This window comes from Drosophila mojavensis, unplaced genomic scaffold, assembly GCF_018153725.1.
Source record: "Drosophila mojavensis isolate 15081-1352.22 unplaced genomic scaffold, ASM1815372v1 contig_277, whole genome shotgun sequence".
Classification (NCBI taxonomy): domain Eukaryota; kingdom Metazoa; phylum Arthropoda; class Insecta; order Diptera; family Drosophilidae; genus Drosophila; species Drosophila mojavensis.
In genome coordinates, this window is record NW_025318822.1 from 3871591 (window position 1) to 3890149 (window position 18559).

General features: G+C 37.4%; 3 protein-coding genes across 3 annotated transcripts; 2 read left to right on the forward strand and 1 right to left on the reverse strand.

The window, feature by feature from the left end:
* Positions 1-5267: 5267 nt before the first annotated feature.
* LOC6574263 (apolipoprotein D) lies at positions 5268-6241 on the forward strand. The gene is made up of 3 exons (XM_002000282.4): positions 5268-5470; positions 5541-5995; positions 6072-6241. The coding sequence occupies exons 1-3, from the start codon at positions 5318-5320 to the stop codon at positions 6157-6159; spliced, it is 696 nt and encodes a 231-aa protein (XP_002000318.1). The 5' UTR covers positions 5268-5317; the 3' UTR covers positions 6160-6241.
* Positions 6242-8196: 1955 nt separating this feature from the next.
* Positions 8197-10305, forward strand: LOC6574264. Its single transcript, XM_002000283.4, has 3 exons — positions 8197-8470; positions 8551-8996; positions 9620-10305. The coding sequence occupies exons 1-3, from the start codon at positions 8345-8347 to the stop codon at positions 9702-9704; spliced, it is 657 nt and encodes a 218-aa protein (XP_002000319.1). The 5' UTR covers positions 8197-8344; the 3' UTR covers positions 9705-10305.
* Positions 10306-16348: 6043 nt separating this feature from the next.
* Positions 16349-17894, reverse strand: LOC6574265. The gene is made up of 2 exons (XM_002000284.4): positions 17478-17894; positions 16349-17405 (listed from the first exon to the last, which is right to left on the reverse strand). Exons 1-2 carry the CDS (start codon positions 17766-17768, stop codon positions 16653-16655), a joined length of 1044 nt encoding a protein of 347 aa, XP_002000320.1. The 5' UTR covers positions 17769-17894; the 3' UTR covers positions 16349-16652.
* Between the last annotated feature and the right edge of the window lie 665 nt (positions 17895-18559).

Below are 18559 nucleotides of genomic sequence, written 5' to 3' on the forward strand. Positions count from 1 at the left end.
TAAAAAAAATATCACAAAAATTAAAAAAAAAAATTGGGTTTTGAATTTTAGTTTTGCTGCATTATATTTCGTTTATTTAACATACAAATTTGCAGAGTGTTTCGGGAAGCCTTAAGTGGACTTTAAATATCTATATGAATTTTGTTATAAACAAAGACCATCGATTTTATTTTTAATATAAATTTGTTGCCTACTTTCGAGCGCAGCATGGGCTAGCATTAACGCCGCTAATAAAAGTGTAGCATACTTTTAAAGCGGTGCATAAATGTACATATGAAAATGTTAGTTAACATTGCGATATTTATGGAAACTGTTGGAGAACGTATTACATACTTTTAGGTCTTGCTAAAAACATGTTTGTTTAACATTTTGATTTTGTCGACCTTTTTTATGAAAGCTAACAAATTGCATTTACCGTAGCCTTTGCTTTGCTAAAGGGCTCTCACAAGACTGTTTAAATATTACAAACAAAATAATTAACTATAATTAAACTCTTATTAAACAATATATAGATTTATTCACATGCGACACAATAAATTGTACCATATTAGCATAGTGGATAAGCCGCTTGTAAACTATGTCAAACTAAGCACCCATTAGGTATATCGAGTGAAGACACAATACAACGTGAGGGGCTGACCCAAATGTTAATGGCCCCCGCCAATCGAGACACTTGCCAGGTTGTATCAGAACTGTAAATAGCATGCCAATTACCCATAGGCGAGTTAGAATCATTTCTCGACCTCCACATAAGCTAAGGACATGCAAAGGAACTGTACGATGCGAATGTTAAATTTTCCATATACTATGAGCACAATGCAATGTATCCTATAATTAGTAGTCTATACATATATGAATATATACATATATAACTAGAACTTGAACCCAACTATGCTGTACATAGAAACACACATATATATATACAATATAATATATAGCTAAGCGTTAAGATGGTAGCATTTAGCGTAGCCAACATCTCGAGCCCCTTCCCTTCTTGCCATAGAATATGCTTTGATAACAGTTCAAGTCGTTGTGATTTTTGTATGTATGTCTATAGATGGAATATCCCTAACTAAACGAAAAACCTAAAGAGCTAAAGCCAACAAGTTGAAGTAATACAAGAAATTATGCAGAAGCACAATCATTGAACGAGTGAAACGAAAAAGCTATCGCAGCCAGACAACCCTATAAATATATACATACGTACATATTCATATACTCAAACTAAGTCTATAAATAATACTTAGAGCTATTATATACATACATTCATATGATTTCAGCTTGATTGAGTCTAGTTTCTTGATTTCACGCTCTGATTTTGAATATTACATATCAATTGGAGATTTGGGCTTCTAGGCCCGCCTTTATGTAATATAGCACACCTGGTTTCCGATACTATCAATATCAGTACAAAAGAAAACAGAAAGCGAATTAAACTATCATTGTAATCTGAAATACTTTTATCAACCTCTCCTGTACATATGACGAGTCAATAATAAATGTCAAAGCGAATTTGCTGTAGTTCTTCCAAAATAACAAGAGAAACCAAGAAGTATATAACGGAACTTAAGTCTACAGTTAATCGATAACATATTAATCGATAGCGTATTAGAAACTTGAGTTCATCTAAGAGAAAAGCAATTTGTAAATAACTCCGTTCATTTGTTGATTTCCTTAGTTCGTATAAGCACTTTGACAGCATATCAGCGAGATCCTAAGTATACCGAAACTAACCTTTGTATAACTCGAAGAACTATTGTATGGAGGCTCTGTATTTTCTTTATCTTTTGATGAACATGCAAAAACGATTTAATCGAATTTATAATGTTAAACGCCAGTTAATCGTACATGAATATCAATTAAATTAAATTAAATAAATAAATGATTAGCGATTATGTCAGAAGCTAATACTAAAAAGATAGTTAGTTTATAAATTTTTTGTAAAACCAATTATCAATTAGTTCTTCTCTCTATAAGCAGATATGGATAATAATTAAAATCAAATTATGAATACAAAACAAAGTGAAATACATTGCATTCAATAAACAAAGGGAGGGTGTTAACAGCAGTCAATTAAACTGTTATACAACATGCTGTCAATAACATCATGTAAAAGACAGTCGCTAAAGGAAGGCAGCGCTGAGTGAGTAGCAGAGCGCATAATAAAGCGAAGCTGCCACAACAGGCATAAGTACGGAGCATATTTAATATGCGCGCGTGTGAGTGAGAAAAAGAAAAGAAATAACGTCAAGAGCGTGAGTGAATGAGTGAGTGAGGGAGTCAGCGAGCCGAACGGCAGTAGTGTGAGCGAGAGCTGTAGTTAATGTGCTTATTTTAAAATTTAAATTGGCTTGCGCAATGCGCACTTGAGCTGGCAGAGCCCACAAAATTATAAAAGAGTGTTTCGGCAGCGGCAGGAAGAACTACACATAAGAAGCCGCACTCACATGTCAGCCTGCTTGCCTTAACTTGTGTGTGTGTGTGTGTGTGTACACTCTCAACTGCTGCTAGTTTTCGTTTTAATAGAAAGTTTGCATTGCGCTTCACCCACTCGGGGCTTGCTTCCTTCTTTCTTTTTTGTTGCTGTTCCTTTTGCATAAAGCGCTCAGAGTGTAATTAACAGTTACTTGCAGAAAGAGAAATGTTTGCATTAAGATAAACAACTTAATTATTTTCCTTGGCTGTGCGTGCGAGTGTGTGATTGCATGTAAGTGTGTAGGTGCGCGCATATATGTGTGTGTGCGTGTGTGTTTCATCGCACTTTGCTGCGGTTGCCATCGGGCAGACGCTGCATTGGAGTAAGCGAGCGAGCTATATATATGCACTTGAGCTAGTTACAGTCGCAGGCGAACTTAACTCCAAGGCGGGGAGCTGTGTTAATGAAAGCATCAAAGCTAGTTGAGTAATTAAATACATGCATGCTTACTTTCGGCAAGTACCCATGTGTGTGTGTGTGTGTGTATGTGTGTGTGGGAGTCTTAGTATGCGTAGGTGTGCGTGTGTTATCAAGTGTGCCAATTAGTGAGCAGCTTTCAATTTCCTTACGAATAAATGAATGAATAAATGAATATGAGAACAAAATACCGAAATTCTTTTGCAGTAATTCGAACAGGTGCTGCATATATATGTACATATACATATTTTCCTATTATATTTCACATATATAAAATCTTATGAATTGAGTTGCAGCAGTGTGAAACATTTAATATTGTAATGAAATCAAAATTTATTTTATTGATATTCATTGGATCAATTTTCACACTTTCAAGCTTTAACAAAACACTTAAATTTTAAATCGAAACTAATTATGCTGCATTTGTTTATTTAATTGCTTTAAATTCGTACTATACCTTTTATACCAATTTAAAATTAAATTAAATGCAATAGAAGAATAATATACTAATTATTGAGGACTAATATTCATGTATAAAATTAAATATTAAATAGTTTTTCCGAACTGAATTCAATGTTGGTTAATATCTTTTACATATCTATAGTTTTATGTTCTAGTTGAAAATATTTGTTCATGTTTTTCGCTTATCACCAAAATGAATCAAAATAAATAGAACTGACCTTGACAAGAATAGAGGCGGACATGATATGGAATTCCAGATATGAAAAGCTGGACGAACAGGTAAATTTAATTAGTTAAGCAAGCATTTTAGTACACTGCACTGTTTAGCTCCAAGAAGTTCGGCAGAAGCCGTCGCAATCTATTTGAAATAATGAAATTCATGGACTTCTGTTTGATAGTTCCTTATCGCATAGCTTTGAAATGCTTTCAAAATTTGTAAGCGATAGTAAAGTATCTGATAAATATATATCTATATCTGATTATTCAATTGTGATGGCAACCGTTACAAAATCCCACCCTCTAAATAATTGTGTGTTATCAGACTTTGTTCTGGGAATAACTGAAAGGTTGAAACTTGATTAATTAAACATTTTCATACCAACTGTCATTTGTTACTTATTATTTATTGTATTTCCACGAAAGTGCGATAACCGTACTGAGAACTAGCTGTGAGCCTCTTGATAATTTATCTAATTACCACTTATGAATTTCATGTACATCTGAAATCTGAATTTAAAACTAATTTCATTTATCGCTGCAGAAAAGTTTTCCCTTGCCTCTAGCCCATATTTATACATATGTATGTATATATATGTTATGCATATCTATGCAATTGTGCTCTACTCCACTTAAGGTTAATCAAAACTTTACGCTCCCAGTCTGCTCGTCTACGTACTGGATGTGAGTTGTATTTAGCTAGATTTTCGGGTAGAGCGCTTCTATTATTAAAATTTTACACATGGCCCAATTAAATAATTAAGACATGCGAGACATGAAACACTTTTTGCTAACTTTTTTGGCACAACTGGCAATAGTTTTTAATTAAATAAGGGGCACTGGAGCTCGCACCTGAAACAAAGTTCAGGCGGTTCAGTTCTTCATGTGCTGCTGGGGGCGTGGCACTGGGTTCTGTAACGAGCTAAAATGTGTTCTCGAGTGCCAGAAAGTTTTCGTCTCGGGTGCCATTTAGCTGCCTATGTCCAAATAGTTGTAAATGTGTGTCAACTGTACCAGAAAGTTGTAAAGCACCCACTGCCCTCTTTCTCTCTCTCTCTCTCTCTCTCTCTCTCTCTCTCTCTCTCTGCTCCCCTTCTCTCGCTCACACACAAACCCTATTTTCGGATCTTGTAGCTCGTTTAAAATTAATGTGCCAGGCAGCTGTTCGACCTGTTTTTACAGCGTTCAACAAGACAAAATGGCGACAAGTTGCCGTTAACTGTTTACCGTTAGCCGAGCACAAGCTTTACCTCCTGTTCAACACTGAACTAGAACTAATTTGATAAAGAGAGAGTTTCTCAAAAGTCACCCAATCATTGGCTGTCTGCATGTGCAAGTAATTCTGCTGGAAGAAGACTGTTATAAATAATGGAAAAGCTCCCTGGATTTTTGTTTATCGACCAGAGTATACTTATGTTTGCCTACCACTTCAATTGGCAACAATTAATTCTCTACGAGGCCGCAGCAAATGTAACTCAATTGCACCTGTGGGTATTAAGAGATCAAGCGTTCTCTCATCACATGACACAATGTGCGCCAGCCATTTCTCAACACTGCCGGTCAGCTATGTAGTGCCGTTAATCAACACTGTTCGTATGTTTTTTTTTTTTATCAGAGCTATGATATCATATGATTAATTGACTGGTAATTAGCGCGATTGATCAGCAGTTCCCAGTTCAGTTTGACTGCCGTATGTCAGAGAGGGTTCGGTAACAGAAGCCAGGCCACACGCAAAGCATTTGCAGAATGTCTTCAAAGAGCGACGAATGGTGCTTCGGGCTGCTCTCGGTCTTCCTCTTGCTGGGCCTGCTGTGTGGTCACACGGTTGAGGCAGATGACAGTGGCACGACTGCCCAGGCCTGCAATGTGAGCACCAGCATGGCCCTTGATCTGCAGAAGGTAGGCGAACGTCAAGTGATCTTCGATTAATCCGAATGAGTGCTGAAGCAGTTCCACTATTTGTGTGTAGTTCTCGGGCATCTGGTGGGAGATCGCACGACAGCCAACTGGCTCAATGTTCTGCACCCAGATCAATATCACAGTACAGAACACGACGGAGGATAATGTGCTGATCGATTCGACCTATTCGAATACGATTACCTATCCGTGGGTCAATCAGACCATGAATGCAACGTTGACTATAGCGAATGATACCCCGGCAGCTGGCGGCTATAACTTTACCTTCTGGAATCCACCCCAGTATACGCCATATGCGGTGTGGAAGGTCTTGGATACGGACTATGACAACTACGCATTCGTCTGTGGCTACACCAACTCCACGGATAACTCGACGGCCTTTGCAATGATCATCGCCCGGAATCGAACGCTGTCGACCACCTACTTGGATAGTCTCGAAAGTGAGAGTTCCAGCCGGTATGATAATTTCCTCAACGGCAGCATGACTCTAATCACACAAGACGGCACGTGAGTATCGCTATCACTCAAACCGTATTTATCATATATTCTATTGTACATATATATATCTCAACTCTTTCCGCAGTTGCGAAGGAAATGGTGCTGATCCCTCGACTGCCTTGACAGCGTTCTATGCCATTTTTGCTTTGGTTATTTATGCCTTAACCAAATAGTGAAGAACTATTCATAAGTAGAAAATTTAAATGCTTTTTCAGTGTTGGTAAACACATAATAAATAAATTTCAATAGCATTTGCAAAATAAACATTGCAAATTAATAAATAAATTAATAAATTTTGCAATTATATTATTATTATTATTATTTATTTATTTTTTTTTAAATCTTGTAAGTATTATATCTAATACCAGTGTTGGTAAACAACTTTCTAGTTGTTGCTTACATCTAATGACCAAACTGTTTCCATGTCATTTTTCTTTTCGTTTGCTTTTATGATGACCTTGATGAAGCTTTAAGTGAGCAATAATAAAAATCTCTTCTATTCCTTCAATTTTGTCAAATTTGAGTAAAAATAAAGATAGTAAAAATCTTTAATAACATTTCTGGCGAAATACAATAAAGCCATAGATTGTTTAGATAGAAGCGGAAATATCGTAGCATATCAGTTTATATATGTTTACTCGTGGGCTTTCCGTTATTTCTATATCTAATGTCTTGTACTCAGTTCTGTGACGATGTGCGCAATTTATCGTTGCTGTGGTATCTAATTATCAAATACTATAAAAGCATTTATGACTCACGTAATGATGTTTTTGAGGTGCCACAAAACACTTTTCCTTTGTCTTTAACGTGGGTAAAAACGCGTGATCTTTATCTTATTCTAAATGTCTTACAAATAATAAGAGGAATGACCGTAAAGAACTGATAACATGCATAATATTATGACATTATTGATAACTCAAAGTCTCAATAAAATAAGATAGCGAATGCACAAGTTACGCCACTGCAAAAAGAAGAAATATATTTGGTGAGTAATTTAGCTTGAAATTGAAATTGAATTGACGGATCTAGAACTTCATTTCAAATACTTGTTCAATTGTTTAGTAAATAAACGAGATATCAGTTGATAACTTATTTTTTATTCTCTTTAAATACTTGAGCTTATTATTTGTGATAAAAGAACTCTAGCCAATAGCCATGAAATGTATAATTTATATATAATATATATACATATTTTCGTCAAAAAACTTGCCGTATCTTTTTAAGAGGCTTGCATCATATAAATAAAGAATGTACCGTAACAAAAAATTGCCCACAATTATCTGGCGAAAACTCCCTTGTTTCAAGTTTATCACGTAGTCTGTTTATAAGGCAATGAGTAAGAGGAGCTAGATTATATACATTAATATACATACATACATATATGTATGTATATGTACAAATTATTTGCTGATATTCCCAAAATGACAGTATTTAATACAATATAATAAATAAATACATTTAATGTTGTCATCTATTTGATTTATGTACATTTATGATAATATAATTATTCTTTAAAATTTAAAATAAAAAGAGACTAAACATTAACTTTTTTTTTTCTCAATCTTCTATTAAATAAAAAAGAAAAATTTATTGTATTTTTAACATATGATAATAAATTAATTGCATACAACAAAAACAAATTATAAACTACATATTTATAAAATACGTAAAATATATATTAATTTATAAAATGTATAAAATTTAAGCGTAAATTGAGCAGATTCCTCTTTCAATTAGTTGATGATAAATAAACATGATATCATAATTGAAATACATAAACAATTTACAAATAGATAAGCGAATGTTTTGGCAATAGATAATACTTGATGTATACCTGTTCGATGCTATTGTATTGTATTTCCCAAGCATTAGTCAATGCTGCTAATTTTAGAGGGCACATGTCGGAAATTAAAGGCTCAATTGTTTGATAGTTGAGCAAATAATAGGGCGGGGAATTTTGAATCAAATGAAGGTACATTCGGGTGCATGGATTTTATACGTAATATCTTAAGCCAATGCGCTTAGTCATTCAGCTTGAACCCCGAATGGAGAACGATAAGAGACGTCAGTCAGAGTCGAAAGTAAGCTGCAGCGAAGACTCACTATCTGTGTGTGTACATGTCGGTGTGTGTGTGTGTGTGTTCGTGTGTCGATAAGGCACAGCATTTTGCGTATATCTGACTGGCATAACTATAAAAGCCACAATAGCAAACGGCGCACCGACAGTAAAACGAGTCAACTCAATCGAACCAAACCGAACCGAACCGAACCGAAACGAGGTTATCGAACGCGTCGGTCAGGATATATAAATAAGTGCAGCGATAAGCCGGAATATAGCAAAGCGAATACCAAACAGAAATGATGTGGAAAGTTGTGATTGTGCTCGTTGCGGCCTTGGCCCTGGCCTCAGCCCAAAATCAGCCAACCGGACCGCAGACCTGCAGCGCAGCAGGAGTGCAGAGCTTGGACTGGAATAATACCGCAGTAAGTGTGGCGGATCTTTGTGCGAGTGGAATGAGTATTGCAGCGGCGGTTGCTCTTTGTTCTTGTTCTTGCCTCTTTAGCTGTTCGGCCGTTGGCTGGAAGTGGCACGCAATCCCCTAGGCGACGCGCCAGCCTGTTTGGAGTTCAACGTGGGCCTGTTGTTGGACAACACGACGTTGAGCATTAATGCCTCCCACTCGAGCTCCATCGCGTCGCTCTACTCGAACATCGATGAGACGGCCAAGGTGGTGCTGACGCCCAATGCCACGACTGGCTACAATGTCACCTTCTACCAGGACAATGCAGCGCAGCCGCCCGTGTTCATCAAGCTGCTGCAGCTCGTCAACAACACCTACGTCACAGGCTGCGGCTATACCGATCCCAATAATGCGAATACCAGCTATGGCTTCATTCTGGCCTTACAGGGCAAATACGATGCCGCGGGCATCAAATTGGTCAACGACCAGGCCTTCCCATTGTACAGCAATTTCCAGAACAACTCATACGCAAACATCACACAAGCTGGGTAAGTTAGTTCACAATAGCTATACTTTCATTATCGTTTTCTATTTCGTATTCATTTCATATTAATTATTATTGAGGCATATTAATTATCCCTTTATGGGATACAGCCTTCGTAGTCCCCTGAGCTTCTTTAAATTTCTTTTGATTGATACGTTGGGTATTTCCAAAATATTTAGCATGATTTTAAAATTTTATTTATTTATATTTTTTAGTAATTTCCTTTCTATTTACAATCTGTCTTGTATAAAACAATAAGCAAATCTTTAAGCTACAAAGAGATCAATCCATATATTTTAAAATAATTTCAAATATAAATATCTCCTTATGAATATAACTATAGAATTAGCAACTCGCAAAGTTTTTCTAAATAAAAATAAATTCAAATTAAAACAGAATCCATCTAGCCTGAAAGATGATTTCATATATTGAGCGTTTTGCAACACTATTGTTACAGTAATAAACGGCTGACTCATTCCCTTTATTGTAAAGTTTCGAGGAAATATTTATCATTTGGTTAATAGTGTCGCATTGATTTTTTGTTCAGTAATTTATTGATAAATTAAATTAAATAATATTATTTCCTAAAATCAATTTAAAATCAATTTGTAATTTGTTTTCTTGCAGTTGCTACAAAAGCTCGGCCACCCAGTCGCTGCCAATGATCTCTGGCATCCTGGCCGTGGCTCTGCTGCTGATTAAGGCGTACTAATAAAGGGAAAAGCCAAATTGCCGAGCTCGTTAACTTGCTGGCTTGCTACGCGTGTGTATTGGATTGACTTTTATTTAGTTTTTAGTGTTTATTTAAATTTGGAAATCGTGTCGTGACGCATCTAGGTAAAAAAAAAAAAAAATAAAAAATAAGACATGTAAAAAAAAAAAAACCCTAAAAACGATCATGTGCTTCGGTCTTGTCGCTTTCATTGAACGAATGTTGTTGCTTTTGTTATTGTTGTTGGTTTTTAGCAATCGACGCTTTAATTTGTACGCGACAAGTACAAAGCACGCGAGATAAGATAACAAAAAGCGGGCGACAGCACGGTGCAAAGATAAAATTAGATAGTCAAACAGGTCACCCACAAATAAAAGAGCCTCGAAACAGCAACAACAAGAGCAACAACAACAGCAACAACAACAGCAACAACAACAACAATCGCTACAACAGCAACACGAAAATTCGCTAGTTCACAAGTGCGTTGAAAATCAATCATACGCCCCGCACACGCACCTTTCAATTTAGCGAGCAAACCTTATCGGCAGACAATAAAACATTTCATAGAATTTCCCCTGATTGATATAGCAAATCACTCAAATCATTGGATTTTTATTTTTATTGAATATAAAGCATATATGTATTTATTATTATTTTTTTTTTATGCCATGCCATTAATTAAAGCGCTTAGCCACGTCCCACACTCATTATCAATGGGCAGCAATAATTGCTGGCATTATGTGGGCGCTTTGATTGAGAGCTGCTTGGTAGCTATACACTAACCAATATTGCCCTAATTCTAATGGGTATTTTTTATTGTGTCATGCGGTTTAGGTTATGGCATAAAATATATTACACATTATCGAATTAAAGCGAATTATCCGAAATTAATTAATGAGGTGTACAAAGAGCTATAGGAAATTTTCAGAGTATATAACTACATTAAGGTATGATTTTAGTTGGTGTATACAATTGAAAATTGCTTAAAATACACTTAGTAATAAGTACAAAGATATGCGATATATATTCCAATAAATGAATTTCAATAACATCGAATCGCCCGACCTACAATTATTGGAAGTAAACCAATCCAGGACCATTATTGCTGTACTCTTCTGTAATTGCCTGGTTAACTGCTACACAAACAATTTTTGTATTTACTCTAAACAATGCAAAAATTATTAATTACTGAAAATCAGCGCTGACCTTAATCTTAGCTATAATAATAAAGTAATTAGTCGGAGCAATGATGTTATGGTTATTAGAAGTCAATTAAATGCATTTATTGGCGCCACAAGCTTACGCGTATCTTTTCTGAATATGTCGAAAATAAGCTTTAATGGTTGATTGCGCCTTAGGAATAACATTGTCTCCATATCTAAGATTTAAAAAAATGCAATTTGATACCGCTAATGCACGTGGTATTGCAATTTTAAACATAAATTGCAAAAAGGTATTAGGGAGTATTTGAAACAAAAAATGCAGAAGATTTCTATAAAAAGCTGATTGCTATATATATTAATAGCTTGATTTGAAGGAAATAATAATAAGATATACTTTATTTCCTCTATGCCTTTTGCTGCCTCTTACATACATGTCAGGAAAACCAATATACCCTGTCATCCCATTTTGAATGGGATATAAAAAGACAAAGTGAACTCGATTGATAAGCAAACAACCAACTCTTGAGGCACATCATTCACAGAGTTGTCTGGCAAATGGAATTGCGTGGTATCTGCGTGAACTTGAATGCCAAAGTGTGCGCATTTTATCGGGCCTCACCTGTCTGATAACGATAACAAAATAAACTGTCATGTCAGACGCAAAACTAGTCGGAAACGGCGGACAAAGGCGATGGAGGGAGGGGTGGGGAAGGGAGGCACCTTGGACGACTTAAGACCTACCTGAGTTGGCACTCAGTCAAATGTCGTTGGGTTGACAGCTCACCTTAATGACAGATTCTCACAGTTCCTGAAGGCATTTAATTGTGTTGCGAGTCGGACAATCCCCGGCAGCTGCTTTGTTTACATTAGGCAAATACTTGAAATTGCTGGCCAGGATGTGAGCATATCCTTTGGATATGCTCCATTTGCTGACATCGTTCTCTCCCTCTCACTTTTTATGCGCTTATCAATTTTCGCTTAGCTGAGGGTTAGCCAACTCCTGTTGTGGCTGTTCCTGATGCCTTGTTTGCTTATTTGCCTCGATTCAATCAACACTCAGTCGACCGCCCATTCCCACACACTGAGCCATAAAAGCAAACGTGGCGCAGCTAAATCACGCAACACTTTCTTGCTGAGCATTTACACGCATTCAGCAGCTCGAGCAGGTCCTTGAGCTAGTCCTTGTAGCTGCTGCTGCTGGCGTTGCCCACTTATTTTGTGTACGATTTCTTTTGTTGGCACTTGACCCGCGGCAAGCCACATCTACAGCAAATCAAACCCAAGCCCCAGACGTCGTCCTTTTGGTTTCGATCTGCTTCGTTGCGGTCCTTCGTTTGTTTATGTTTATTTGTTGATACAATTTGGTTACATTGTTTGCTTACAATCTCTCAATGTGGTTCTTGTTTTCTCAGTTCCGTTGTTGTTGTTGTTGGTGTTGTTGTTGTTGTTGTTTCTACTGCTGCTGCTGCTGCTGTCTGCACATTGAAATCAACTTTACAACGATTAAGTAGCTGCTAAAATCTTTGCCAGCCAAAGCCAATAATAACAAAAGAACTTCTTCAATCACAGCGAGGCCTCGAGCCTGAATGAAAACCGGGTAGCTCTTGAATTGAGCCACAATGTAAATATATTACCAGCCATTGCAAAACAAACTCAAATCAAACAAAAAGTGAGTTCTTCTCTTCTTGGGTCAGACTAGATACAACAGATACATATATATAAATATATACACTATAACTGTAGAATGGAAAACGAATATATTTTTTCTGAGCAGACTGAGGTCCTCGAGATTTAAGGTAACATTAAATTATTTTAAATTTTAATTTATTCTATTCTGAAAATATTTTAAATATTATTTTTATGAGAGCTAATTAGATATCTTTAATTAAATAATCAAGTTATCTATTTAAATAAGGTAAACACTGTAATTACTTGATTATATGAATCTCTCTTAGCCTCTAGCATTGCTTTATACAAATAATTCATCATAAATCATATGAACAAATTATTATGAATTTTCTCCCAAAGGGAGCTCTTCAATCATTGCATTGCATTGACATTTTCTTTAGCAGATTCTGGGCCATAATTTGCTCATCTATATGAATATATGCCGATGTGAGTTCAGTCATCAGCAGCTACTTAGAGCCGAGTGCCTGCTCATCAGGCATAAATTATCCGACTGCAATGAATATTTATGGAGCTGGCAAAGTCATAGCAGTCAAGAGCGGCTATCTGTGTGAGCATCTGAATATATATGAATGTATGTATATCTCATGCATACTCAGATGAATGCCGAGGTGAGTACCGCAAAACTGTTAATTGAATGTAAATGACTCGAGCCTGAATGGATTCAATTACCGCACCTGTGGACATCAACGACTCGTCCACACATTCAATTTAACAAAATGCGTTTCGCCTCTGCCAGAGATCAAACTTTGTGTTTTTGTGTACAGTTGGCAGCCCTCCAATCTATGCAAATGCGCAGTCAAGTACTGCAATTTTCTTAGCACGATAGCTGTGCGTAGCTCAACATAAATTACCCACTTAAGCTTATACAACACACACACACACAAAGAGAGATGCCACGCAGCCATCCACGCCCACACATGCACACACGTCTCTTATTAACAGTGGTTCAGTGTCGGGCCTAGAGCATCAAGTTCACAACTTAAGACAAACATCGAGTGCTCAAGTGCAAGAATTTTGCAAGATTTCAATTTGTTTGATAACATCGCATCACACTCTGCCTCTGTCTCTCTCTCTCTCTCTCTCTCTCTCTTCCCCTCTTTCTATGTAATCCTTACCTTATCTGAGTAACAAATTTCTATAGCAACAATGGAAACTTTTCCCATTTAGACATTTTGCATGTACAACTAAAATCACTAAAATCAAATTGCTCAACTATTGAAATGATCTCGATTAGAACAAATTGTGGTGGGTTAATGAATGAGCTAAGTAGAGTTTACCAACTAAAGTAAACTATTGATATTTTACCAGCATATCAATCAGCAAACAAACAAAAATGATATAAACTGTATAAAAAATAAAAAATATATATTTTACATTTCTATATATATATATCAGTATACTCTATCAATATGGTCTAAGTTTATTGACATATATAAACAAATTAAAAATATTTAAAATATAAATTATTTGTTAATAATAGCTCCGATCTATATTCAAGGCAATCAAGCAGTATAAATATATTTTCAGTATATAGTATATTTTTGTGAACATGATTTTCGTCATGCTTTCAGTTGGTGTCATTGCTATCACTGTCAAGGCCCCTCTGCTGGCATGTTGACACTGAGATCTGCTGCTCTTCTGATTGGTCGAGTATTGGTTTTGCCTTTGACTGAAATGTCAACGACATGCGGTGTACACGGCCTATCCATGCCCATGTCAATGTCTTTGGCCTGCAGTGCCTCTGCCTGGGAAATTAATTAATAGCTTTGTCTGTCTGGGTGTGTGTGTGTGTGTGTGTGTGTGTGTCTGGGTGTTCATTCGCATATATACAAGCATAATACCCAGCCCGGAGCATTACTGTGTGTGTGTGTGTGTGTGTGTGTGTGTGCGTGTTTGCACCTTAAGCATTTTGGCTTTTGGTTTTCTAAGCACTTTGAGGATATTGTAGATATGGGCACGATTGCTATTAGCGTTGATTGGAGGGGCATCTTTGTTTGTCTGGCATTTGGGCAGCTTAGCTGGCTGCAAACCTTGTTGCGGTGACTGCCGATGGGCGACAGATAGATGTAGATGATTATTCGCAAGCTATAGCATACATAACTGGTATCCAGGGGAAACAGTAATTATTGGCCAATGCAGAATTTCGGCAATCAATTACGAATTCGGTTTAGATATAGTGAGATATACTTATTATAAAACGTTTAAAGAAACATTTTATCAAGCGGAAACATATATCAATATATATGGAAATGGTAGCAAAAAGAAGTATGGTTGATATTCCACAAGCCCCACATATAATATTGAGTCAATGTACTTTAATATAACTCTGGAAAAAGGAAATTATGATCAATCTCAAACAACATTGTAAATTCAAATAAATATGAAAATGCTATTGGCTATGAATAAATAGGTAAAACGATTTATAAAGTAAAAGGGCGCACTCTATCCGAAAGAGTAAATAGCCCATGAATATATTATTAATATATTAAACAATTTACATATTAAGCATAACTTTGACTTGTCAATGCAAACACGCGATTTACGCATTTAATTATGATTGCAATTACCCGTCAAAGTTTACACGAGACGTGTCAAACTGTTTGGCAAGCGAACACAGAAACACCCACACACACACACACAAGCTCACACACATTTGTCTACCAGAACAATTAAAACAATTAATTAAGTTCAAGCCCAACTCGCAACCGAAAAACGGAGCCCATTTCAAATGCCAATTACAATTGAAGCTAGAAGATGGCAATGCAAATGCGTTAGCGGGAACCGAGGGAGAGCACAAGGAAAAGTGCTCTAAATCCAATAGAAAGCTTTACGCTCCCCCTCTCTCCCATTCCAACTCCCTCTCTCTCTCTCTCTGCTTCTGTCTCTGTTGCTTACGTGTGCTGGCTGTGGCTGTGGCATTGGCATTATTCGTAACGAGCGACATGATCATAAAAATAAACGCAAATGCAAACACAATGATGGGTGCGAGTGGCTTAGTTTTTATTTTTACACCTGTTTACAAGCACACAGAGCGAAATTTGACTGTGCCAGCACGCACACAATTAAATTTCCGGTAGAGCATTCGACTCCAGGTGTGTGCAAAGGCGTGGATGGGTGTGCCAGGGGATGTGTGCGTGTGTGTTTGTGTGTATGTGATGCGACCCAAAACACTTTGGTATCCGTGCCAACTTTTTTTCTTCTTGTGGATGGCTGAGTGAGAGGCCCTCGCATGTTTGAGCCATTAAAATTACGCCTAACAACACTCGTAAAAATTTTCGGCTCACGTGGCGTATGAGTATTTTCGTCTCTTTGCCCTACGTTTCATTACAAATCCAATACACGTTTGCCAGCAGTAACAGCAGCACGAGCAGTAGCTGGAATCGAACTCACAGGCAAGGCACAATTTTCAATATTTGCCATACACACACGACGTGGGCGTGGCAGGTGGCGGAAATAATGCGGTGTCTGTCAAAATTGGCAAAATCGTCGCTGCTTCGTTGCCCTTAACTAAAAATCAAAGGCGTCGCATTTGACTAGTTCCCTTTCCCTCCCCGTCTCTCTCTATCTCTCTCTCTCTCTCTGGCTTTGCTTGCGCGTTTGTGTTTGTGTGTGCCTATAGATAGGCGCTATGGGCGTGGCATTTGTGTACGTGCACCATAATATTTTGTTTGTGTACACGCGGCGTATACGTAATATTTACTTGGCTTTTTATTACATGGGCAATTGCCAAACGCATCAATAATAAGAACCAGAAATGAAAATCAAAGCAAAAAAAATTAAAATAAAATTCCGTTTAATTTCAGATTCCATTTATTTTGCAATTTATTTTTATGATCGTGCCAGGTGTGGCTGCCGTGTAATGCGAGATAATAATTTAATTATAACATAAAGCTTAAGCCACCTCCGACGCTTCGTTGCCTCAATGAACTACATACTTATCATGCTAATGCCGATGGTAGTAAAAGTCCATTTGTTTGGTCGCATTTGCTTACTCGATTTATGTATTTATCACTCGCAAATTTGCTTCGACTAATATCTGTTGGTAGTAAAGGAAGCAGTTTTTGTGCAAAATAAACCATAGGGTAGGTATAAAAGTCTAAAGAGAGAAGCGGGTCCACTTATTGAGCAGTTCAGTTGGCACATCGATTATATTATCACTATCGAAAGCGGGAGCAAACTTCTGGGGAAAACTGGTCTTCAGGCAACGAAGGACTGTGCCTGTCAGATAATACCGGGACAGCCAGTGGCATTCGCATGGCATCATACATTTCGTACAATGACCCTCCTTCATCCTATACCTGCATTTACCTGTGCCCGACAGGCAGTGCAGATTCCAAGGCAGACAAGTGTCCCTAGGAGTCCAAAGGCAATCGCATGGTGGCATACAATTTGGGCAAATACAATCCGTCTTGTGGTGCGGAGGGGCGTGGCTTGGACCAACGACTGGCTCTTTGGGACATATATACATGTTGAAACGCGGCGTGCCCCCAATCAGCTCCTTGAACTTGCGTTCACGTTCCCTACGCAACCACAGCTCGAGGAGATCCCAGTGATCCAAGTTCTTGGACCGTTCGCGAATGAGCTGCATGCGTATATATAAGTCGGAGCGCCGGAACGCATCATAGTTGACGCCCGTCTGTGTGTGCCACAGCAAGTAGAGCTCATTGGGCTTCTCGTCCGGCAGAGAAATACTGTGCGAGAATTTGGTCAACTCAAAGTGAAACAGCATCCGGATGCCATAGGTAATGTGTTTGATGTGGTCGAAGTCCTTGATATTCATTGCCGATAGAGCGTCAGCATCCAGCAAGAGGAGTTTTCGACCCCAGATCAAATTCACACGGAATGTGCGCTACAGTTCACGAAAAGGAAACAGAGCGTCCTACGAATATAATAAATATATTAAATTGTCTACAAAACTCACCATATATTGGGGATATCCATAGCGGCAAATCCAGAGTCGTATGGCCTTGTCGTCCCACTCATAGACCGACGGCAACGGCAGCTTATCGACTGCGCAAATGGATAACTCGACGAGAGATGCGGCCGTGGCACGAAAATCAATGGGCCATTCATCGTGATTGTACTTTGGGCGACGTGCGAGCAGATCATGGGTTCGATATTTAACTGGTGGGACATCTGACGTCAATGCGTGCCTTTTCTTTTTCTGTTTTGGCTTATATTTGATGTCGGTTATGCCATAAATATAGGACATGCTGAGGAAAGAATTACTCTTTCTACTACTAAGTAAAAGAATTGGTATATTTTTTGTCTTTATATAATATGTATGTTTCCGACCAATTTGAACTTCAAGATCTGTAAATCAGCGGCTACTAAACTCGGTCTGAAATATGAGTCGGAGTTTGCTTTAACTTGTTCAAATTCTCTGCCTAGCTTAAGTATTTCTTGTGGAATTATTTTTTGTGGTCTGCCATCTCTGAAAGTCTCGTGACCGCATGGTACTATCCAAAAATATGCCATATAGATAATTCTTTCCTGAATTCAGCGCTCATCGAAGTCAACTTTTATTGCACGCTTATCAGTGGCATAAAAATTGAGATAGACGCACAATGCATGACGCACTTATTGAGCGACTGAATCAGCTGCCAAATTGACAGCTGACTAATCTCAGGCAATCTGCCAAAAAGAAGAGCTGAAATGACAACAGTTCAATTATTAATTAAAGTCAGTTGAAGCAGATTTTCAATTAATATTATCTATAAGGGGAAAGGCAAAAGCTGAAATTCGAAAGAGCGAGAGCTCATGAAATATTTGCAATACACTACAGAAAAATATTTAGGTACTTTGTTTAGAGCTATAATGTTTATATACATATATTCAAAATGCTAATGATAATAAACAAAATTGAATCAGGAATGCCATAAAAGCCTTTCTTAAAGATGACTCAACTTAAGAGCTTTTTAAAACTCTATTTCCATTCTGATGTGAATTAAAGCATAGCTGACTTAAAAGTAAAAACTTTGAGTTTTATTAATAAAAGCTAAA

What these genes read in the sequence shown, in the direction of transcription:
- LOC6574263 (XM_002000282.4), top strand. Translation starts at nt 5,318, where the DNA reads ATGTCTTCAAAGAGCGACGAATGGTGCTTCGGGCTGCTCTCGGTCTTC. An exon ending in TGGCCCTTGATCTGCAGAAG is followed by an intron (nt 5,471 to 5,540) that starts GTAGGCGAACGT and finishes ATTTGTGTGTAG; the next exon opens with TTCTCGGGCATCTGGTGGGA. An exon ending in CTAATCACACAAGACGGCAC is followed by an intron (nt 5,996 to 6,071) that starts GTGAGTATCGCT and finishes CTCTTTCCGCAG; the next exon opens with TTGCGAAGGAAATGGTGCTG.
- LOC6574264 (XM_002000283.4), top strand. Translation starts at nt 8,345, where the DNA reads ATGATGTGGAAAGTTGTGATTGTGCTCGTTGCGGCCTTGGCCCTGGCC. An exon ending in TGGACTGGAATAATACCGCA is followed by an intron (nt 8,471 to 8,550) that starts GTAAGTGTGGCG and finishes TTGCCTCTTTAG; the next exon opens with CTGTTCGGCCGTTGGCTGGA. An exon ending in GCAAACATCACACAAGCTGG is followed by an intron (nt 8,997 to 9,619) that starts GTAAGTTAGTTC and finishes GTTTTCTTGCAG; the next exon opens with TTGCTACAAAAGCTCGGCCA.
- LOC6574265 (XM_002000284.4), bottom strand. Translation starts at nt 17,768, where the DNA reads ATGTCCTATATTTATGGCATAACCGACATCAAATATAAGCCAAAACAG. An exon ending in ATGGATATCCCCAATATATG is followed by an intron (nt 17,406 to 17,477) that starts GTGAGTTTTGTA and finishes CGTGAACTGTAG; the next exon opens with CGCACATTCCGTGTGAATTT.